This window comes from Coregonus clupeaformis, chromosome 15 (assembly GCF_020615455.1).
Source record: "Coregonus clupeaformis isolate EN_2021a chromosome 15, ASM2061545v1, whole genome shotgun sequence".
Lineage (NCBI taxonomy): Eukaryota > Metazoa > Chordata > Actinopteri > Salmoniformes > Salmonidae > Coregonus > Coregonus clupeaformis.
In genome coordinates, this window is record NC_059206.1 from 66,481,279 (window position 1) to 66,505,892 (window position 24,614).

Here is a 24,614-nt window from a genome sequence, read left to right on the forward strand (position 1 = left end):
AAAGGGATAAAACAAGTATTTAAAAAAGCTATGCATGTGATACAGTAGGCCTACTGTGTCCAGTATCACAATTACTTACAACTAACTAACTATATACTTACTTACATACATACTGTTGCGTTCCCTAAAGCAGAAAAAGGGAACTAACAAATAAGTTACTGACAACCAAAATGAAACAGGTGGGGTTTTAAAATGGGTTCTGAAAGGCATCCATGGGGGTGCCTACTGAGTGCTGACCAAGCAACTCCAGTTGGGTCTTAAAAGACACCATGGACGCCTACTGGATTTGCCTGAGAACAGACAAACTAAAAGAAAATCCCACAATAATTTAGGTTAGGGCAGGGTTTCCCAAACTCGGTCCTGGTGCCCTCCCTGGGTGCACGTTTAGTTTTTTGCCCTAGCACTACACAGCTGATTCAAATAACCAACTCATCATCAAGCTTTGATTATTTGAATCAGCTGTGTAGTGCTAGTGCAAAAACCAAAACTTGCAGGACCGAGTTTGGGAAACCCTGGGTTAGGGAGTAAAAATAAACATGAAACAAACACAAGCAGGAGAAAACACAGAAATAAAAGCTTTGTTCAATAACCTAAAGTGGAAGCGCCAACGCAAAGTTGTAGCTCTCCCAACATCTCTTTTGCCAGTTTATGCACTGGCCCAGCAGGTCTTAAATATCAGCTGGGCCATCACAGATTAAACACCTCACTAACGAGACGACAGGTGAACCACATCCTGACCAACGAGGATAATTCCAATTAGTGCGCGTGCCATACCCAAACGGAACCAACTTCGAAAAATAAAATAAAAAGCCTGTAACACATACTTACATACTTATGTATCATAATGGTTAATGTCATTGCTATTTGAATTATGAATATATTTTCTTTATTACCTTAAATTGACAGTCCTCATCAACTGTAAGACGATTTAAAATTTCTTCGGGACCCACCCCTAAATTACACAGTGGTTCATGACACCGCTATTGAAATATATAGGTTGCTTTATAAAGGTGTGTAATTTTAAATGATAGCAAAGCACTTTTTGACATTCATAACACATCTGTTGTGTATCATTCTACTTCCTTTAAAGTGACACACATACATTCATAACAGATCCATGACTGCTGTTGTATCATGTCAACAAGAGACTCCCCACAATCGGTTCACTTTGTTTTTAAATGAGCCCCCCCAAATTATATTTAAATGGTTTCCTATTTGCTAAAAAAGGTGATGATGGTAGCCTTATAATGGTAGAGGTATTAGCATATTATAAGCAGTATTTTTATGAATCATTACATTCCGGTTATATTAAGCAGCCAAACATAGCCTTGCTAAAAAAAATCACCCCAAGACTGATTAAATACTTGATTGCTTTACTTTTCTTTTTAACTCTGCTCCTTTATAAAGTCTGGAATAATTATTATCTGTCCTCCTTTGAGATTTCTTCCATAATGAATTAGTATGCAACTGTCAATGTTGGAGTGAACATAACTTGAATAAATCGCGTTTAAAACAAATGTCATTTTGGTGTTCAGCAACAAAAGAGTAACTATTTGCTTTAATGGCTAAAGTGTGTTTTGTTTTAACCTCACACAAAACACAAAGAAATATCAGTTGCAGTATTTTCTTCAGGTCCTACTTAACATTTCATTGACCTTATGCCATAACATTAGAAATACCCTTGGCCTAAAAAAAATTATATAGTAGCTACTGTCGTGGCTAGTGAATTTTCTGTCATTATCACATGTAATTTGTTTAACACATATTAGATTGGCAAGCGAACTGAAATATATTGTTTGATTCTCCCCTTACACTTCAGGCTACCTATGCTGCAATTACACTGTACTTACAAGGGTGTGATAAATGTTTACTAATGTGGCATACGGTCAAAATTCCTTCTATAGGTTAAAAATAGACCAGTCGATTTGTTTTCTCCACAAATATCAATTTATTCTTCACACATTTACTGAAAATCACAGTTTATTGAAAGAACACAGAAAGGTCAAATAACACAGATAAATGTAGCTAGGGGTAACTACTCAGTGCATGGCACATTCTCAGGGAGACGACTCATTGTGAGTCTTTGGCTCTTCACCTCTAGCATGTTAAAGGCAGAAAGAGCTCTGAAATATTAAATGTTGAAAGAAGTTGGCCAGCCAACTTGAGAGCCTATATACTTCAAAATATGGAGGAGAGAGTAAATTAACCTTGCTACAATGAGTGACAAACCATATTTGTAAGTTTGGTGTTACAGCAGTTTTTGTTAATGGGAGTACTTATATTACAGAATATCATGACCTCACCAGTGCAAAGGGATTTATTTAGAAATAACACACATTTACTGTAGAAAGTAGTGTCCTCGCTCTGAAATAAAACCCAATGAAAAATCATAAAACAAGTTACCAGTGCCATTGCTACCTTTAAAATAAGTCTAGAAGTCTAGAATGCATGCCATTTTATTATGCAGATTTTCAATCGAGAAAGTTCAAAATTTCACGGTTGAGAAGTTTGTTTTCATCCAACAATTCCTGTATCTCTTTTGCAAACAGTGTGTGTGTGCGTGAGTGCGTGTGCATGTGTGTGGGCACAAGTATGTGCTCTGAAAAAGATCTCCAGGTAACGCAGGTGTTTTGCATCTCCATTGATATCCCATCCATTCAGTTGTTTTTGTGTAGTTTTGTCTTTTTGCTGCCTCCCTCCACTTCCTCCCTGTCATCGGAGGGCTTTGCATTCGATTTTACAATCTGCGCTGCGGTCCTTTGCTGTTGACAATACAAAAGACAAGAATGTATAGCTCATAAACAACAGTGCCAGAGTATCACTGAAACAATGGGCTACTGTGCAGAAACAATACTGGATTGATGACAGCAGTACTAACAATACAGCAGCATTACTTTAACAATACAGCAATCTTACTTCACACTCATGTTGATTAGCCTATCCCTTTTACTGGAAATATACACTGCACACCCACTTAGGGCTGGGACGATACCAGTATCGCAATATTTTTTCCATGGCAAAATAGAAAACTTGAAGCTGACCTAACTCTGGTCCTTTAAAAAGCTGCTGTATGTAAAATATTGTGTGATTATAACTATGTTTCCATCCACGGTTTTTATGCGTTTCCATCCACAGTTTCGGTACAATTTTATAAATGCCGACAGATAATTTGTTAGTTCGACATGGTGGGATCTTTCTGTGTCAGTATAATGAATTATGTGAGAAACGATGGTGCAAACCCTTTTATGCGCAAATATTGATATAATAACTAGTGCTGAGAATTAACCAAAATGTATGTTATTTTTCGTTTTTTAAACAACTAATTGACCAACATCAGATCAATTATTTGAATTCCATTTCGTTCTGGTTTTTTTCTGAGCTGAATGCGCAGTTTCTCTAGAGATGAATTACAGTGGCTTGCAAAGTGTTCACCCCCCTTGGTATTTTTCCTATTTTGTTGCCTTACAACCTGGAATTAAAAATGATTTTTGGGGGCTTTGTATCATTTCATTTACACAACATGCATACCACTTTGAAGATGCAAAATATTTTTTGTGGTGAAACAAAAACAGAAACAGAAAACTTGAGCGTGCATAACTATTCACCCCCCCAAAGTCAATACTTTGTAGAGCCACCTTTTTCAGCAATTACAGCTGCAAGTCTCTTGGGGTATGTCTCTATAAGCTTGGCACATCTAGCCACTGGGATTTTTGCCCATTCTTCAAGGCAAAACTGCTCCAGTTCCTTCAAGTTGGATGGATTCCGCTGGTGTACAGCAATCTTTAAGTCACACCAATTGGATTGAGGTCTGGGCTTTGACTAGGCCATTCCAAGACATTTAAATGTTTCCCCTTAAACCACTCGAGTGTTGCTTTAGCAGTATGCTTAGGGTCATTGTCCTGCTGGAAGGTGTACCTCCGTCCCAGTCTCTAATCTCCGGAAGACTGAAACAGGTTTCCCTCAAGAATTTCCCTGTATTTAGCGCCATCCATCATTCCTTCAATTCTGACCAGTTTCCCAGTCCCTGCCGATGAAAAACGTCCCCACAGCATGATGCTGCCACCACCATGGTGTTCTCGGGGTGATGAGAGGTGTTGGGTTTGCGCCAGACATAGCGTTTTTCTTGATGGCCAAAAAGCTCAATTTTAGTCTCATCTGACCAGAGTACCTTCTTCCATATGTTTGGGGAGTCTCCCACATGCCTTTTGGCGAACACCAAACGTGTTTGCTTATTTTTTTCTTTAAGCAATGGCTTTCTTTCTGGTCACTCTTCCGTAAAGCCCAGCTCTGTGGATTGTACGGCTTAAAGTGGTCCTATGGACAGATACTCCAATCTCCAATGTGGAGCTTTGCAGCTCCTTCAGTGTTATCTTTGGTCTCTTTGTTGCCTCTCTAATTAATGCCCTCCTTGCCTGGTCCGTGAGTTTTGGTGTGCGACCCTCTCTTGGCAGGTTTGTTGTGGTGCCATATTCTTTCCATTTTTATATAATTTAATGGTGCTCTGTGGGATGTTCAAAGTTTCTGATATCTTTTTATAACCCAAACCTGATCTGTACTTCTCCACAAATTTTGTCCCTGACCTGTTTGGAGAGCTCCTTGGTCTTCATGGTGCCGCTTGCTTGGTGGTGCCCCTTGCTTAGTGGTGTTGCAGACTCTGGAGCCTTTCAGAACAGGTGTATATATACTGAGATCATGTGACAGATCATGTGACACTGAGATTGCACACAGGTGGACTTTAGTTAATTATTATGTGACTTCTGAAGGTAATTGGTTGCACCAGATCTTATTTAGGGGCTTCATAGCAAAGGGGGTGAATACATATTCATGCACCACTTTTCCATTAGAAGTAATTTTTTTCATTTCACTTCACCAATTTGGACTATTTTGTGTATGTCCATTACATGAAATCCAAATCCAAATCCATTTAAATTACAGATTGTAATGCAACAAAATAGGAAAAACGCCAAGGGGGATGAATACTTTTGCAAGGCCCTGTAGATCAAGCCCGAACTGTGCAATGTAGTAGGGGGTTGTAGTTTCCAACAGGCTAATATTCTACATAGTTTTAGTGCAGAAAACGTGGTAATTAACTACAAGACCATAATCTATTGCGCGCCTACTTGTCCGCTCTGTGTGAGCACGGAGAGAAGAGAGAAGAATGCACGATCGAGAGGGATTGAGAGCAGTTGCTTTGTGAGGTATCTCTACCTGAAAATACATGATCTAAGTGATTGATAGTTGGTATTCAGCAGTCATAAAAGTATTCCTTATTTACTTTGAGGAACTAATAAAATGTTGATTTTGTCAGACCGCATAGGCAGCAGCTCTTTAGAGATGAGATTATGACTTGGGATGAAATAAAGTCAGCTAGCATTTGATTAGTGTTAACCAATGTCACATTGCTGGATGCCTTGAGGCTTGCCGAGTTCTGCATCACTCTCTCTGTCAGTGGCCAAGCCTTTTATTGCCTGAAGTAAAGCCAATACAAACAAACAACAGATACCTGTGCAGATGTAGGATCTTAATTTGATTACCCTGTTGCAGGAGAACTTTCCTGCAATGCAGGAAATGTAAAACTTGTAGTGTATTTGAAGTTTAAAAGGCTTCTGAAGTTTGTAATTTCCACTTTCAAATTTCAGACTTGATTTTCCCTTCAGAAACATGTATCAACCCCTACAAAAATGTCAATTAATTATAATCCACACAATAATTCACATTTCCTGCTGCTGCAGGATTATTTTCCTTTTGTAGCAAACTGGCTCATATTAAATCAAATAAAATTGTATTTGTCACATGCTTTGTAAACAACAGGTGTAGACTAACAGTGAAATGCTTACTTAAGGGCCCTTCCCAACAATGCGAGAGAAAAATATATAAAAATAATAACACAAGGAATAAATACACAATGAGTAATGATAACTTGGCTATATACATAGCATACCAGTACCGAGTCGATGTGCAGGGTAGAGGTAATTGAGGTAGATATGTACATATAGGTAGGGGTAAGTGACTATGCAACAGGATAGATAATAAACAGTAGCAGCAGCGTGTGTGATGAGTCAAAAGAGCAAAGAGGGTCACTGTAGATAGTCTGGGTAGCTACAGTGGGGGAAAAAAGTATTTGATCCCCTGCTGATTTTGTATATTTGCCCACTGACAAAGACATGATCAGTCTATAATTTTAATGGTAGGTTTATTTGAACAGTGAGAGTCAGAATAACAACAAAAAAATCCAGAAGAACGCATGTCAAAAATGTTATTAATTGATTTGCATTTTATTGAGGGAAATAAGTATTTGACCCCTCTGCAAAACATGACTTAGTACTTGGTGGCAAAACCCTTGTTGGCAATCACAGAGGTCAGACGTTTCTTGTAGTTGGCCACCAGGTTTGCACACATCTCAGGAGGGATTTTGTCCCACTCCTCTTTGCAGATCTTCTAAGTCATTAAGGTTTCGAGGCTGATGTTTGGCAACTCGAACCTTCAGCTCCCTCCACAGATTTTCTATGGGATTAAGGTCTGGAGACTGGCTAGGCCACTCCAGGACCTTAATGTGCCTCTTCTTGAGCCACTCCTTTGTTGCCTTGGCCGTGTGTTTTGGGTCATTGTCATGCTGGAATACCCATCCACGACTCATTTTCAATGCCCTGGCTGAGGGAAGGAGGTTCTCACCCAAGATTTGACGGTACATGGCCCCGTTCATCGTCCCTTTGATGCGATGAAGTTGTCCTGTCCCCTTAGCAGAAAAACAACCCCAAAGCATAATGTTTCCACCTCCATGTTTGACGGTGGGGATGGTGTTCTTGGGGTCATAGGCAGCATTCCTCCTCCTCCAAACACGGCGAGTTGAGTTGATGCCAAAGAGCTCGATTTTGGTCTCATCTGACCACAACACTTTCACCCAGTTATCCTCTGAAACATTCAGATGTTCATTGGCAAATTTCAGACGGGCCTGTATATGTGCTTTCTTGAGCAGGGGGACCTTGCGGGCGCTGCAGGATTTCAGTCCATCACGGCATAGTGTGTTACCAATTGTTTTCTTGGTGACTATGGTCCCAGCTGCCTTGAGATCATTGACAAGATCCTCCCGTGTAGTTCTGGGCTGATTCCTCACCGTGCTCATGATCATTGCAACTCCACGAGGTGAGATCTTGCATGGAGCCCCAGGCCGAGGGAGATTGACAGTTATTTTGTGTTTCTTCCATTTGCGAATAATCGCACCAACTGTTGTCACCTTCTCACCAAGCTGCTTGGCGATGGTCTTGTAGCCCATTCCAGCCTTGTGTAGGTCTACAATCTTGTCCCTGACATCCTTGGAGAGCTCTTTGGTCTTGGCCATGGTGGAGAGTTTGGAATCTGATTGATTGCTTCTGTGGACAGGTGTCTTTTATACAGGTAACAAGTTGAGATTAGGAGCACTCCCTTTGCTCCTAATCCCAGCTCGTTACCTGTATAAAAGACACCTGGTAGCCAGAAATCTTTCTGATTGAGAGGGGGTCAAATACTTATTTCCCTCATTAAAATGCAAATCAATTTATAAAATTTTTGACATGCATTGTTCTGGATTTTTTTGTTGTTATTTTGTCTCTCACTGTTCAAATATATAGACTGATCATGTCTTTGTCAGTGGGCAAACATACAAAATCAGCAGGGGGATCAAATACATTTTTTCCCTCACTGTATTTGGTTAACTATTTAGTAGCCTTATGGCTTGTGGGTAGAAGCTGCTCAGGGTCCTGTTCGTTCCAGACTTGGTGCACCGGTACCGCTTGCTGTGCAGTAGCAGAGATAAGTCTTTGACTTGGATGGCTGGAGTCTTTGACAATTTTTAGGGCTTTTTTCTGACACTGCCTGGTATAGAGGTCCTGGATGGCAGGGAGCTTGGTCCCAGTGGTGTACTGGGCCGTACGCACTACCCTCTGTAGCGCCTTGCGGTCACATGCCAAGCAGTTGCCAGTCAAGATGCTCTCAATGATGCACTGTAGAACCTTTTGAGGATCTGAGGGCCGATGACAAATATTTTCAGCCTCGTGAGGGGGAAGAGGCGTTGTCATGCCTTCTTTACGACTCTGTTGGTGTGTGTGGACCAAGTTAATTCCTTAGTGATGTGGACATCGAGGAACTTGAAGCTCTCAACCAGCTCCACTACAGCCTTGTCGATGTGGATGGGGGCCTGCTCGGCCCTCCTTTTTCTGTAGTCCACGATCAGCTCCTTTGTCTTGCTGACGTTGAGGGAGAGGTTGTTGTCCTGGCACCACACGGCCAGGTCACTGACCTCCGCTCTATTGGCAGTCTCATCGTTGTTGATGATCAGGCCTACCAACATAATGTTGTCAGCAAACATAATGATGGTGTTGGAGACGTGTGCATCCACACAGTCGTGGGTGAACAGGGAGTACAGGAGGGGACTAAGCACGCACCCCTGACGGGCCCCCATGTTAAGGGTCAGCGTGGTGGATGTGTTGTTGCCTACACTCACCACCTGGGGGTGGCCCGTCAGGAAGTCCAGGATACAGTTGTAGAGGGCTGTGTTTTGTCCCAGGGTCCTGAGCTTAGTGATGAGCTTGGAGGGCACTATAGTGTTGAACGCTGAGCCGTAGTCATTGAACAGCATTCTCACATAGCTGTTCCTCTTGTTAAGGTTGGAAAGGGCAGTGTGGAGTGCAATAGAGATTGCGTCATCTGTGGATCTGTTGGGGCGGTATGCAAATTGGAGTGGGATGATGGTGTTGATGTGAGCCATGACCAGCTTTCAAAGCATTTCATGGCTACATATGTGTGTGCTACGGGCGATAGTCATTTAGACAAGTTACCTTGCCGTTCTTGGGCACAGGGACTATGGTGGTCTGCTTGAAACATGTACTGTAGGTATTACAGAATGGGTCAGGGAGATGTTGAACATTTCAGTGAAGACACCCGCCAGCTGGTCAGCGTATGCTCTGAGTATGCTTCCTGGTAATCTGTCTGGTCCCACGGCCTTGTGAATGTTAACCTGTTTAACACACATTGGCTAAGGCGAGCGAGATCAGAGAGTCATCCGGAACTGCTGTTGCTCTCATGCATGGTTCAGTGTTGCTTACCTCAAAGCGAGCATAGAAGGCATTTCACTCGTCTGGTAGGCTCGTGTCACTGGGCACCTCGTGGCTGGGTTTGTTTTTGTAATCTGTGATAGTTTGCAAGCCCTGCCACATCCGACGAGCATCAGATCCGGCGTAGTAGAATTCGATCTTAGTCCTGTATTTACAATTTGCCTGTTTGATGACTCGTCTGAGATCGTAGTAGGATTTCTTATAAGCGTCCGGATTAGTGTCCCGCTCCTTGAAAGTGGCAGCTCTAGCCTTCAGCTCAGTGAGGATGTTGCCTGTAATCCATGGCTTTTGGTTGGGATACAGTGGGGAAAAAAAGTATTTAGTCAGCCACCAATTGTGCATGTTCTCCCACTTAAAAAGATGAGAGAGGCCTGTAATTTTCATCATAGGTACACGTCAACTATGACAGACAAATTTAGAAAAAAAATCCAGAAAATCACATTGTAGGATTTTTAATGAATTTATTTGCAAATTATGGTGGAAAATAAGTATTTGGTCACCTACAAACAAGCAAGATTTCTGGCTCTCACAGACCTGTAACTTCTTCTTTAAGAGGCTCCTCTGTCCTCCACTCGTTACCTGTATTAATGGCACCTGTTTGAACTTGTTATCAGTATAAAAGACACCTGTCCACAACCTCAAACAGTCACACTCCAAACTCCACTATGGCCAAGACCAAAGAGCTGTCAAAGGACACCAGAAACAAAATTGTAGACCTGCACCAGGCTGGGAAGACTGAATCTGCAATAGGTAAGCAGCTTGGTTTGAAGAAATCAACTGTGGGAGCAATTATTAGGAAATGGAAGACATACAAGACCACTGATAATCTCCCTCGATCTGGGGCTCCACGCAAGATCTCACCCCGTGGGGTCAAAATGATCACAAGAACGGTGAGCAAAATCCCAGAACCACACGGGGGGACCTAGTGAATGACCTGCAGAGAGCTGGGACCAAAGTAACAAAGCCTACCATCAGTAACACACTACGCCGCCAGGGACTCAAATCCTGCAGTGCTAGACGTGTCCCCCCTGCTTAAGCCAGTACATGTCCAGGCCCGTCTGAAGTTTGCTAGAGTGCATTTGGATGATCCAGAAGAGGATTGGGAGAATGTCATATGGTCAGATAAAACCAAAATATAACTTTTGGTAAAAACTCAACTCGTCGTGTTTGGAGGACAAAGAATGCTGAGTTGCATCCAAAGAACACCATACCTACTGTGAAGCATGGGGGGTGGAAACATCATGCTTTGGGGCTGTTTTTTCTGCAAAGGGACCAGGACGACTGATCCGTGTAAAGGAAAGAATGAATGGGGCCATGTATCGTGAGATTTTGAGTGAAAACCTCCTTCCATCAACAAGGGTATTGAAGATGAAACGTGGCTGGGTCTTTCAGCATGACAATGATCCCAAACACACCGCCCGGGCAACGAAGGAGTGGCTTCGTAAGAAGCATTTCAAGGTCCTGGAGTGGCCTAGCCAGTCTCCAGATCTCAACCCCATAGAAAATCTTTGGAGGGAGTTGAAAGTCTGTGTTGCCCAGCGACAGCCCCAAAACATCACTGCTCTAGAGGAGATCTGCATGGAGGAATGGGTCAAAATACCAGCAACAGTGTGTGAAAACCTTGTGAAGACTTACAGAAAACGTTTGACCTGTGTCATTGCCAACAAAGGGTATATAACAAAGTATTGAGAAACTTTTGTTATTGACCAAATACTTATTTTCCACCATAATTTGCAAATAAATTCATAAAAAAATCCTACAATGTGATTTTCTGGATTTTTTTTCTCATTTTGTCTGTCATAGTTGACGTGTACCTATGATGAAAATTACAGGCCTCTCTCATCTTTTTAAGTGGGAGAACTTGCACAATTGGTGGCTGACTAAATACTTTTTTCCCCCACTGTATGTACGTATGGTCACTGTGGGGACGACTTTGTCGATGCACTTATTAATGAAGCCGGTGACTGATGGGGTAAACTCCTCAATGTTATTGGATGAATCCCGGGAACATATTCCAGTCCGTACTAGCGAAACAGTCCTGTAGCTTAGCATCCTCTTCATCAGACCACTTCCGTATTGAGCGTGCCACTGGTACTTCCTGTTAGAGTTTTTGCTTGTAAGCAGGAATCAGGAGGATAGCTTTATGGTCAGATTTGCCAAAGGGAGGGCGAGGGAGTGCCTTTAGTGCGTTTCAGTGTGTGGAGTAAAGGTGATTTAGAGTTTTGTTGCCTCTAGTTGCACAGGTGACATGCTGTTAAAAATGAAGTAAGACGGATTTCAGTTTCCCTGCATTAAAATCACTGGCCACAAGAAGCGCCACCTCTGGATGTGCATGTATATAATCCATGTCCTTGTTCAGACACGACTCCGAGAAACATAGGATAGTCTTGAATGGAGCTCGTCCAGTTTGTTCTCTCGTGATTGTACGTTGGCCAACAAAACAGAGGGCATGGCAGTCTAGATGCTCGCCGACGTAGTCTAATCATGACGCCGCTTCGCTTACATCTCTTTTGCCGCCGCTTCCTCTTTCAAGACCCGGGGATCAGGGCCTGGTCCGGGGTAAGCATAACGTCTAGAGCTGCTGACTTATTGAATTTGAAATCTTCCTCCAAATTGATGTTAGTGATTGCTGTTCTGATGTTTTCGGTCATAGGAAATTATGGCAAATAAAGTTAAGATCAGCATAAAAAAACACACAAAATAGGTCAGGGGCCCGTAAGACGGCAGTTATCCACTGCAGCGCCATCTCAGCCATCACAGAGCCATCTCAGCCAAATTAAGATTCTACATCTTTAGGCTACATTTATCCTGTCACATTTGGTGACAAATAAACTAAAATCAAGCAAAACACACCATGAAAAAAAAGAAAACATTTTTTGTTATTCTCAGTGTTTTTGAATGGTGACTACCCAACATGGCAGTGGAATTTAGGTTGACTTAAGGTCTCTTTCGCTCCCTCAGTCAGGCTGTTTAGTATCACATGCTCCGGGTGGTTGGCTGCCACATGGCCCTATCAGTAAGGGATCAGATCCTTTGTGAGCACCTCTCCCTTATAATCAGTCAATCTGACAATGACCACAGGAGGGAGAAAGCACTGGGCCTTCGCTTCTCCAAAGCTTGCCCATGACCTAATAATATTGTCACGTTCATTCTATTTAAGCTTTTCTCGTCCCAGGTTAGTCTCTATTGTAATATAATCTATTTTACCAGAGGGACCCTGGTAAAAGACGCATAGGGTTAAGAATGATTTTAAGAATTAACACTAGTTTGAATGTGGGTGGTATTACAGAGATCATACTGTAGGTAAGGTATAGGTATAGCTATTGCCCCTGAAAATGGTTATAGAATCGATGGTAGCTGATCCTATTTAAGCATGACAGAGATGTAGAAATCCCACTTAAAATGCATGGCAGCGGCTCAGTTACACAGTGTTACACTACATTGCAATGGGATCTGTGTCGCTGTACCATCTGCCACATCCCCAAAAAGGTGTGACACTTTCCTTATGATTGAGCGAGCCAGGCTTGGATTTTTTTGGCAGAGCGCAATACAATCAATATCACAGTTCAGTAGATTGTGGTGGCATTTGCAATGTATTAATTTCACCATAATATCCCACGCAGCCCACATTGTTACATGTGGTTTAAGATAAATTAGGAAATTCACATGGGGAAAAATGCAAGAGGCACCTTGTAGAATGGGTATTATGTTATGTACATACACATTTAAATGCTAACCTGCTGTTCCAGCAGCTTTTTACTGTCGGGAGAGGATTCTGTCTCCGTCTGGTTTTGGAAGCAATCCCCGCCAATCTGTTGTGAGACAAAGAAACACAAACTTAAATGTATTTATTTATTTGACAGGGACAGTGCACATTAATCAAAATGTCAGTGTAAATCTATGTAAATGTGCCAGAGTTAGCTAAAGAGATCATTTTCATCCTAACTTCATAAGGCCTGAACAAACAAGCTGGTCTAATGAAAATGCATGAGATGAAAATAACTATTATACTATAGATTAAAACAATTTTCACTGTGTGTGTCCATGCATTCATGCGTAAAAGTAATACAAGGACATCCTTAGCGCCAGCGTGAATATTTCAAAGACAGAACTTGAACAGAGGCGGGATCAGGTCTCTCACAACTTGCATCCTTTCATTGTTGGACGAAAGTAGAATCCAACATTTCCCTTTGAACAGAACTACTTTACTCGTTATACCTGCAGTGCTGTACTGTGGCTAAACTACCAGAAATAATATAAAGACATACACCTCAATCTCTGTTTCTACCCTCCAGTGTGGGTCCTGGCAAATAGTATTTGAATTATGTTGTGAATGCCCCATCGTCTTTGCTTTCGTGGATGGTTACCACAGAATTCATATAGCTCAGTGGCAGTTACATTTGCAAAGAGTCACTCCTCAGTTTACAAACACAAATGTTATGGGCTCTGTGGATGGAGAGTGAGGACTGTGGCCTTCAGCAACATTTAGCCAGGGCTCTGGCATTTTGGGGGCCATAAGCGAGATTTGGTTCGGAGCCTCCTGACCTTGCTGGCAAAACATTTTAGTGGACCACCTCTTGGTGGCGGAGACAAAAAATTGCAGCTTTAATGTTAAAGTCCTGCAATTCTACACATTTTACCATGGGGCGTAGAGATAATGTTGCAGTTTTAGAGCACATTTTCTGCGATTCTACTCATTTTTGCCATGGGGTGGAGAGAAAACGTTGCTGTTTTAAAAACGAATTTCCTGCAATTCTACACATTTTGCAAAGGGGTGGAGAGAAAACGTTGCAGTTTTAAGCTAATTTCCTGCAGTTTTACAAATGTGCCATGACTTATGCCAGGTTAATATGCTACATGTATCTGAGTATGCATGCCTTGCATGCCCAGTCAGTAATTTGGCCATGATTACTAGAAGGTTTAGATACCTGGCTAGACTAACTTACCTAGCAATCTATAAAATGTTAGTTGACATGGGCTAATTGAGTGACTGACATAACAAGAGGAAAACTGCTGATGCACTACCAAATGTCAAAATTGCACCTTCGAGAACTTGGGACCAATGTTCCCTCAACTTTTTTCCGTCACTGACCAAATTTCAGGTCTGCTGAGTGCAAAGTTGAACGTTGTGAAAATTCTGTGCAACTTCCGGCGCGAGTTTACTGTGATCACTGACGATGTACCTGCTTTAAGTTACTGTTTTAACAGTGGCCAAGTAGGCTACTTTGGCTATTTGATCATAATGTAGGCCTTCCAGAGTGGCCTACCATAAAAAACGATGGAGAAAATGCATCACATAACGTTTTAACATGGAAATAGCAGTTCTTTCATTCAGCCTACAGTAGCAGCCAATGTGTGGTGTTCCATGAGACTTTTGAAACAAACATGCAGGGCTTGACATTAACCTGTTTATCCACAAGGAGGTGACTGAACATTTTGTTGTGTTGATAGATGCACTTTACAAAATAAAATGAATTATTATTCCCATATCATTATTAGACTACCCTCTGCTTAGTCGCTACTTAGCTTGTTCAAGCCTGTCTCAAAACACAACACTGCCCATTTTTTTTATTTGTATTTTACCCCTGTTTTCGGGGTCTGTAGTGACGCCTCAAGCACTGCGATGCAGTGCCTTAGACCGCTGCGCCACTCGGGAGGCCAACACTGTTCTTTACCTGACAGCTCTTTACCTGACTCACTTTTCAAAGATGGCTAGAAATGTATACGTTTTGTGCTCTTGTAAGACACAATCATGCCCACATTGCTGACTACTAGCTATAACAGGGCTAATAACTCACTAACTAGCAAAGAATATGAACAAATGTGCACACGTGGCTACATGCAGCTCTCGCTTTGATCTCAAAACAAGCGCATAATAATCGCGACCGCTCATGCTGTAAAACAGTCCAGTTCAAAGTGAATGGAACAAATCCATATATGGCAGTGGTCTATTTGCATATAGGACTACTGCAACTCTGATTGGTTATGGTGCACCGGTCTGTGCAGAGTATGGGCCTGAGTTGTGCCTGTCAATGCAATATAATCCTAATCCGATGTGCTCTGCCTACAATAAAATCTCATGCATAGTTAGTTTTGCATTCTAAGTCTTGCATAGTTCGTTTTGTTTCGGTATGTTGCATTGAAAGTGGCTAATATTGCAATGATTCGATCACAATTCCCACAGTAAAGGTAAATGTTGAATAGTGTTAACCAACGGGGAAAACTCTAGAAAGTTGAGTGAACTTTAATCTTGTGCTTCTCTGCGCGGGCTGATATTTCTTCTGCGCGGCAGTCCCGAGGAGCTGCACATCCGCGCACGCGCGCAGCTTAGAGGGAACATTGCTTAGGACTATAAGGTTCTATCTGCCCAAAGCATAGTTCTGAGATATTGAGCATCAAAGTTTTCACATCCCAGATCTCAAAACTGTTTTCAAGTGAATTCTTATTTCCTAACACAGAGTATCAAAATCTTAAGACATTTGTAATTCCGTTTTTTTAGGGGGGTGCATTTGCAGATACAGCCTTATGGCTCTGAAATGTCAATCTGGGTTCAGAATGTAAAAATTATTTCAATTTCAATAGAAAGGTACAGACATTTAATGATTAAATAAAGAGAATACCCTTCCTTCTTTCTAATCATATCATCAAATATATTAATTCATGTTCATCACACATTTGTTAACAGGATAGTTCCCTAAAATGACAAATACACTATATCCTACTATATAACTTTTGTCCGTAAAATGTATATAGGTTCAGAACTTTTGTGAAACAGCACAGTTAAAAATATATGGCAAATAGAAATCAAACTGGATGGTCTTCAGAGATACTGTAGATGGGAGGGGTTGAGGGTAACTGAAGGATGGGATTAAAAACAAACAAAATATAACTATTGTAAAATACATTGTGTCCGTAAAAATGTATATAGTATGTATAAGATGGAAGTAGAAGCCTAAGTGTTGTTGTCCATTAGTTTACTCCAATTAGGGGAGGGGTGGTAAGGTTAGGAGAAAATAATAAATAAAAATATATATACAGTACCAGTCAAAAGTTTGGACACACCTACTCATTCAATGGTTTTTCTTTATTTTTACTATTTTCTACATTTTAGAATAATAGTGAAGACATCAAAACAATTAAATAACACATATGGAATCATGTAGTAACCAAAAAAGTGTTAAACAAATCCAAATATATTTTATATTCTTCAAAGTAGCCACCCTTTGCCTTGATGACAGCTTTGCACACTCTTGGCATTCTCTCAACCAGCTTCACCTGGAATGCTTTTCCAACAGTCTTGAAGGAGTTCCCACATATGCTGAGCACTTGTTGGCTGCTTTTCCTTCACTCCTTTCCTTAGCTTAGTGGCTAGAGCCAGCACTGCATTTAGCCCATAAATGTGACTCGTGTCCGGAAACTAGGCATATGTCGCACACGTCACTACTTCAAAGGAGAGGCATTTGAACGTAAACATTTCTTTTTTTATCAACATGCGTTTTTGGGCAGAAATGCCTTCTGGAACATGTGAACTTTCATGTGCCATAATAACAAACTTGTATGCCATCTGTAAATATGAAATTGTTAAATTACGAGCCTAGTTGGTTTAGCCACGGAAAAAGACAGCAACCTTTCTGCTAGCCATGATTGGCTGAGATAATGGATGGGCTGGACATGCCAAGAGATGAGTTCGGATTGGTCTGCCATGTAGCATGCTTCTTTCTATAACATGAGCTGCTCAATATGTGTAGGTAATCCTTTCTAACACTGCTTTTTTGAAAGACATCACGAAGAACTGCAATGAAGAAGTTGACCAAGTTTTGAAATCAGTGGAATGCCCAGTGGAAGCAGAGTTTGATTACATCCGGATTACATCTTCAAACTAAGGGCAACCATGGCATCCGTGACAGAGAGGGAGAAGCGTTCATCCATGTTTACGGGTAAGATAGTCTAGCTAGCTATATTTTCAGATATTATATGTTTCTAATTTTGTCAGAAAGTCGTTTTCATTGTAAGTTAAAGCGTACTGTTAGCTAGCTAGCTAACATTAGCTGGCTGGCTCGCTAGCTAACGTTATGTGTATGATCTGTGTAGCAATATTATTAGTATCTCAGAAAGCAATTTGCATTGCTAGTTATAGCCTAATGTTAGCTAGCTAGCTAACATTGAACCTAGTTGGTTAAATGTAGTTACCTGCAGATTCATGCATGGTAGTAACGTTATGAGTTGGGATTATGGTTCATTGTTTAGCTAGCTAGGTAGCTAGCTACATGTCTAAACAAAAGACTCCACTATGCAAGTAACCATTTCACTGTACCGTTTACACCTTCTGTATCCTGTGCATGTGACAAATAAACGTAGATTTTATTTGATATAGTGTGTTTACCGGAGACGGTAAGAACAATGTGACCTGCACCAAAGTCAAATTAGGATATGACGTTAGCCCAAGAAGACAGTGTCCAAGTTAAAAAATTCTCCATTAGAATGCCCTGCTTTTATTTAGTTACTTTCTGTAATTAGCTCGCCATTAACTTGTAAATAATTTATATCCTGTAATAATGAATAAAAATGTGCTCAAGTTAAGACCTTATCAGCTATGATATGGTCATTATTTGAACTGGCTAGCCAGCTAACTTAACGTTAGCTAGCTAGCTAGCTAGCAAGCTACAAACGAACCGAAACAATGTTTAGAAAGTTGCTTTTAGTTGCCTGGTTTGCTAGATTGACATATCCTAAAATATTTTTTAAAGGATGGTGTTAAAATACACCAGTTATTCTATTTTGGACCAGCAGGCATGTCGATAGACATAGTATAACCAGCCTTTAGTCTTGAAATCTTTGGTTGTTTAGCACATGACCTCACATGTGAATCCTTAAAGAGATGGGTGGGGCTAAGGCTTAAGAGGGTGTGGATGATGCTGAATGGGTGTAGACAAAGAAGAGCTCTCCAGTAGGTGTACCAAAACATTCAAGGGCCATTTTCTCAAAAGTGGGGTTACAAGTTTCTTAACTTTCAAAGCAAATTTACTTTCCCATTTTTCCTCAACTGTAGTGTATGATATACAATTTTCTAGCTCTGAGTCTACATTTATCCAATGTAAAAAACACAATTTCAAATTTTGCTACATAGGACCGAATCCAGGTGGTCGGTCACAAATGAAATCCTCAGAAAAGACACAAGGGGATAGAAGGTTATGTGACATTGCATTTCACCTATATATACACCTCTAGGAACTATACTGCATATGCCTATTTCTTCACAGTAAATAACCTTAAATAAGACCTAATAACATAACACCTACAGAGCATGTTTTGGCTGAAGCCTGTTATTATTATTCTAGTCTACTAGTCTTTTTCGATTCTCAAATAGCTGATATTTCTCTAACACTAGCCTGACTGACTATGCCAACCAAAACAACCGTCCACTGAAGCTGATTAGGTGAGTACAAATACATCTTACAACGTTTCCTGTGTGCAGCGCTTTAAGCACTCTGCAGCAATACTGGAAAACACTCATCGCTTCACTGAAAACATCACAGAATGCGGTGAATTAATTGTCTGTTTGGATAAACATGATGTGCAAAAATGTTCATTGCTCTAGGCATCTTTTGCTGTAAAACTATGTTGGGATGCATGTTCTTAAACTTTGACTGGCTAGAAGGATCCTAAAAAGAGATTATGGTTGTTTCATAACACCATTTTGCAATCCCCAAGCTCATTAATTGTGTATGATACAGGACTATTAAAAGTGCTAAGGGTGGTTGGTGAAGCTGCCTATAAAAAGGAGATTTAAGGATTGCAGTAAATCAATTCCTAAATGTGCACATTGTAAGAGAACACATGGTAACACTTTCTATGAGGCACACGCGCGCGCACACACACACGATGCCTTATAAATGTATGTATCATGCCTTGACGTACACTTATAGCGCATTATAACAGTTGTTATAAACTGTCATAACTCATTTCTAATCTCTCTCCCTCTCTCCATCTCATCCAATCACGCAGTGGAAGACAAGTAGAACTTGACGGTGTCTGTGGGGGACAGGTCTCTTTGCTGCAGGATTTCCCCATTTATGGCCCCGCCAAAATGATATCAATAACACGACAGGAGCAAACATTGTTTTTGGCACGATTCATTACGGGAATATATTTTCAACACGTTTCTCCATAGAGGGTCATTTTCTCTCGGGGAAGGATCCACTGGACCATGCACTGTCTCTCCCCAGCGTCCCCCCACCTAATTTCTGTCATGGTTATTGATAACCACGTGTCAAGAAGAACCTTCCTCCCTGGAACTGTCCCTTCCCTGCCGCACTATCCAATAGAGTTGGGCAGTCATATTCGGCTTCCTCATCCAAGGATCATAACCATACATACAATGCAGAGCATGAGATCGCATTTGTCTAATAAAAGTGGCTTGAGTTTGTTTGTATCTTCAGCGAAACGTGCAAGTGGCCGGCTGTGTAATTCTGATTTCTTGAATATACAAACCATTACAACACATGATTTTTCTCCAGTTTCTCCAATGACATTGAAAGCCTGCCCCAAGCCTCACAGATTAGTCGTTGATTGACCCAGATCCTGTGATCTGAAATTAGCCGCAGTGCCGGTGTAACAGAAAGACGTTTTGGGGTAAAAGTTGCCAGTGATCCATAATGACTGAAGGATTAAAAGGAACTTAATGAACAGATGAACCTACTGGATTGGGGCCTGAGGGTCACAAATAGGCTATTACCATTTAATTTGTCCAAAGGCTCACCTTTTCCATCTGGCAGTCCTTGACTCCTGGACTACTTTTTCTCCTCATTACTCCAATGTTCGCAGGCGATTTACTGGCTGTGATGATTCTCTGAACTTTCGGGATATCCTGCGAGAAAGAAGTGCGGGAGAGAAAAAGGAGTTGTTTAGAAATTCTAAATAATGGAAGGTGGAACATGACATGTATGGGTAAGGTTGGTATAAGCCATGACACACAGTGCAGCTCTGTTGAAATAGACCATGACAAGAGATTTGGTGCTGAGGTGCATTTAAAGCGGTTTGTTTTTCATTGAACTGGACAGCCCTGAGGATTTTATTTTTGCTTCTACCACGGCTACTTTCCATAGAGAAAAATACAGATTTTTTTATTAGAAAAGTTATTTTGAATTTGCCTCTTGAAGTGACCTATTTCAATCGACATATCATGTATTATTTCAGTGCTTTTTGGCAGTATCCATCAGGGCCAGGACAATTCAATGGAACAGTGATGGGGCATGAGTGCCTGCTGAAATGGTTTTCTGCTCCCAACGGTCCTGCACTCAAGGGACATGTCTTTAGAAAGTCATGCATGGATGGCTGGCCTGGAGAGTTCATTTTCTGTTCTCTTAACAGCTCTCACAGCGCAGAGATCTTACCAGAAATATGAACAAAAACAACATTTCAAATAGACAGAAATATGTAAATTGCAGAGATCTTACCAAAATCAACCAAAACATTTAAAATAGTTTTCTGAATACTTCACTCCGCAGTTTCATGGCATGTGTTGCACTTTCAATCCGCATTAATTATTCCTGTCCATCTCATGGACTTCGTTAAAAGAGAGATTTAAACTCATTCAAATGAATGTTGCATATTTTAAGAGATCCAATGCGTTCTGACCATAGCAATACTTCTCTACACTGTAAATAAATGTCAAAAACAAACTCACTGTTTACCCCCGCAACTGATTTCAGCTAGAGAAACCATCAACAAGTCAAAAGGGAAGTGCAGCGAGAGAGCCAGCAAATAAAGATCCAGATTTTTCCTCGGGCAGTAAATTACTGCCCCAAGCATTCCACAGAATCCACATTCCACACATCATCTCCCATTACTTGGATGAAAATGGCATGCTATCACCACCACAAGACTTGGCTTCCTTCCTCGGCCTGTTAAATATGATGAGACTTCCACCCTGATCTTGCTGATCCCGGCAACCTCTCACTAATGAATCTTTCACCGGCAGGGGATTGTGTCTGCAGCCAAAGACTGGAGTCTTATCTAGTAATGGTTGTCTAGTGGAGATTAAGGCCCATTATGTTTAGGAACTCAAATACCGAACATGATGCTGAGAGGGTAGCTGATACACACATAAGCGTTATATTTTGTAAAGCTGTAGAGGAAATAATGGTAGGCTTTTAAAGCTTTTTTTTTCTAATTTCAATGATGTAATATTATATTGCTTTCTGTGCTAAATAATTGCCTTTTGATCACAGACAATAATGGCCCTTGTCGGGCTAGTCAGGCATACTAACAAATATCAGCATGTCCAACAGAATGTGTTTAGCAGCTATTCATTTCTACTAAATAGCTAATAGATAACCAAATATTCAATGGAAACTGGCCCATGAAAGGGCTGATGGGATACATTCGATTACATTTGTAAGAGGCCCAGCCTGCCTTAGCATATTGAGTCCATTCCAGTTCTCCTCACGCAAAAGGAGGAAATACCGCATGGAAATGAACAAGCGAAATGTGGGGTGGTGTTACGTTTGTCAGTGGTCCCCATTTTTGGCCATCTTTGCCAGTGATTTATATTAGATGTGGGCCCCTTCACATTGAACAGACAGCGACGACAGATGGGGAGAACTGGTAATCTTTACAGTGAGGAGAACCCTCTTTGATTCATGCCGCAGACAGTATCCGTGGATACAGCATCGGATGGCCGTAGTGACTGCTCAGGATGGAGTGGAGCTATTTGTATGCTAATCAAGTGAGAAGTACATATTTGATTTGCATAAGCAGATCCCTATATTTGAACAAGTATGTTTTCCCTCTGTCGTCTTTCCTTTTGACAGACACACTACCCTCCTTCACCCCCCACACTCAACCCCTGCAACCCCTTGTTCATTTGGCTTGGAACATGAGATGAGGCCCAGCACATTTCACTCACATCGGCTGTAATGGAGTCATCGTCTGCCGTTGTGAACATTGACTATGGTTTATATCTTTGGAAATAAAGTGGCCATTACATTACTTGCTTTATGTGGTGCTTCCGTGTGGAGGGGTATTGGAGCGTTCTGAGAAAGAGCTGTAATGTCCTCTGGGTGGCACATAGCTAACGTCAAGGCTCTTAGCTCGACACCCAACACACAGAGAAGCAGAATGACTTCTGACTGCATCAGGGAGAAAAGCCTCTGAGAAACAGGATTGCTCACTAGGATCAGGGCCGATAAGAAACCGCAACAGAGCTGTGATTGACTTCGATATTCTGATTTTGATATGACCGCAGTAGTTGACTGATATAAACTGTGATTAGGTCCAACATGACTTTGCACAGCTTATAAATAAAGTGAATGGGGTGTAGTTCAGAACAGATGAATGTGATGGAAGAACTTATCTCAATTTCGGTTTCATCTGAAAAAGTCAATGCCCTCAAAAGGTTCATCCTCTTTGCAACGCTGCTGACAAACTTTGCTACATATCCTTGGGCAGAGTAAGTAAGACACAAACCTTAATTTGTACTCTTTATAAGGTAAATAACTTTTGTATTTACTGTGGAAAGCTACTAATGATAAGATACTAATGATCTAGAAACCTGCTCCAGTACAATACATATTTATTTTTCTTATCATCCATTTTTGGGTGGGTGGAGGATGTTAGGCCTACAGTGAGGGAAAAAAGTATTTGATCCCCTGCTGATTTTGTAGGTTTGCCCACTGACAAAGACATGATCAGTCTATAATTTTAATGGTAGATTTATTTGAACAGTGAGAGACAGAATAACAACAACAAAATCCAGAAAAACGCATGTCAAAAATGTTATTAATTGATTTGCATTTTAATGAGGGAAATAAGTATTTGACCCCTCTGCAAAACATGACTTAGTACTTGGTGGCAAAACCCTTGTTGGCAATCACAGAGGTCAGACGTTTCTTGTAGTTGGCCACCAGGTTTGCACACATCTCAGGAGGGATTTTGTCCCACTCCTCTTTGCAGATCTTCTCCAAGTCATTAAGGTTACGAGCCTGACGTTTGGCAACTCAAACCTTCAGCTCCCTCCACAGATTTTCTATGGGAATAAGGTCTGGAGACTGGCTAGGCCACTCCAGGACCTTAATGTGCTTCTTCTTGAGCCACTCCTTTGTTGCCTTGGCCGTGTGTTTTGGGTCATTGTCATGCTGGAATACCCATCCATGACCCATTTTCAATGCCCTGGCTGAGGGAAGGAGGTTCTCATCCAAGATTTGATGGTGCATGGCCCTGTCCATCGTCCCTTTGATGCGGTGAAGTTGTCCTGTCCCCTTAGCAGAAAAACACCTCCAAAGCATAATGTTTCCACCTCCATGTTTGACGGTGGGGATGGTGTTCTTGGGGTCATAGGCAGCATTCCTCCTCCTCCAAACACGGCAAGTTGAGTTGATGCCAAAGAGCTCCATTTTGGTCTCATCTGACCACAACACTTTCACCCAGTTCTCCTCTGAATCATTCAGATGTTCATTGGCAAACTTCAGACGGGCCTGTGTATGTGCTTTCTTGAGCAGGGGGACCTTGCGGGCGCTGCAGGATTTCAGTCCTTCACGGCGTAGTGTGCTACCAATTGTTTTCTTGGTGACTATGGTCCCAGCTGCCTTGAGATCATTGACAAGATCCTCCCGTGTAGTTCTGGGCTGATTCCTCACCGTTCTCATGATCATTGCAACTCCACGAGGTGAGATCTTGCATGGAGCCCCAGACCGAGGGAGATTGACAGTTATTTTGTGTTTCTTCCATTTGCGAATAATCACACCAACTGTTGTCACCTTCTCACCAAGCTGCTTGGCGATGGTCTTGTAGCCCATTCCAGCCTTGTAGGTCTACAATCTTGTCCCTGATATCCTTGGAGTGCTCTTTAGTCTTGGTCATGGTGGAGAGTTTGGACTCGGATTGATTGATTGCTTCTGTGGACAGGTGTCTTTTATACAGGTAACAAGCTGAGATTAGGAGCACTCCCTTTAAGAGTGTGCTCCTAATCTCAGCTCGTTACCTGTATAAAAGACACCTGGGAGCCAGAAATCTTTCTGATTGAAAGGGGGTCAAATACTTATTTCCCTCATTAAAATGCTAATCAATTTATAACATTTTTGACATGCATTTTTCTGGATTTTATTGTTATTATTCTGTCTCTCACTGTTCAAATAAACCTACCATTAAAATTATAGACTGATCATTTCTTTGTCAGTGGGCAAACGTACAAAATAAGCAGGGGATCAAATACTTTTTTCCCTCACTGTATATCTTGTGACAGTACTTACCCAACGAATCAGAGTGACAGCCAGGTGTCAGTATAACAAATCAGCTGTCAATCCTGTAAGCAAGTTGCTAATAGCGCCCCTCAAAATAAATGCTTACTTATCTATAAATCACTCACAACATACCCAGCTTTGAGTTATTGTGGCCTGTTGGTGTTTCCCTGTGCACTCTATCATAGTTACCGTTTTGAATGAAAACCTGCACATAGAGGTTCCCCAGGTTAGAAGCACTGTCATTGAGTCCTCTATAGTTATAATCCTGTTTTCACTAGATAACTTT

At 41.4% G+C, this 24,614-nt stretch overlaps 1 protein-coding gene across 1 annotated transcript in view; it reads right to left on the bottom strand.

Annotated features, from left to right (window-relative positions):
• Window positions 1-1,924: 1,924 nt before the first annotated feature.
• LOC123492616 (leucine zipper protein 2-like) overlaps window positions 1,925-24,614 on the bottom strand; it is a 92,040-nt gene continuing 69,350 nt past the window's right edge. Inside the window, exons 5-7 of the mRNA XM_045225337.1 lie at window positions 19,849-19,956; window positions 12,827-12,901; window positions 1,925-2,762 (exon numbers count right to left, since the gene is read on the bottom strand). Coding sequence (XP_045081272.1) covers window positions 2,658-2,762; window positions 12,827-12,901; window positions 19,849-19,956 — 288 coding nt within the window. The 3' untranslated portion in view covers window positions 1,925-2,657. The remainder of the gene's footprint in view (window positions 2,763-12,826; window positions 12,902-19,848; window positions 19,957-24,614) is intronic.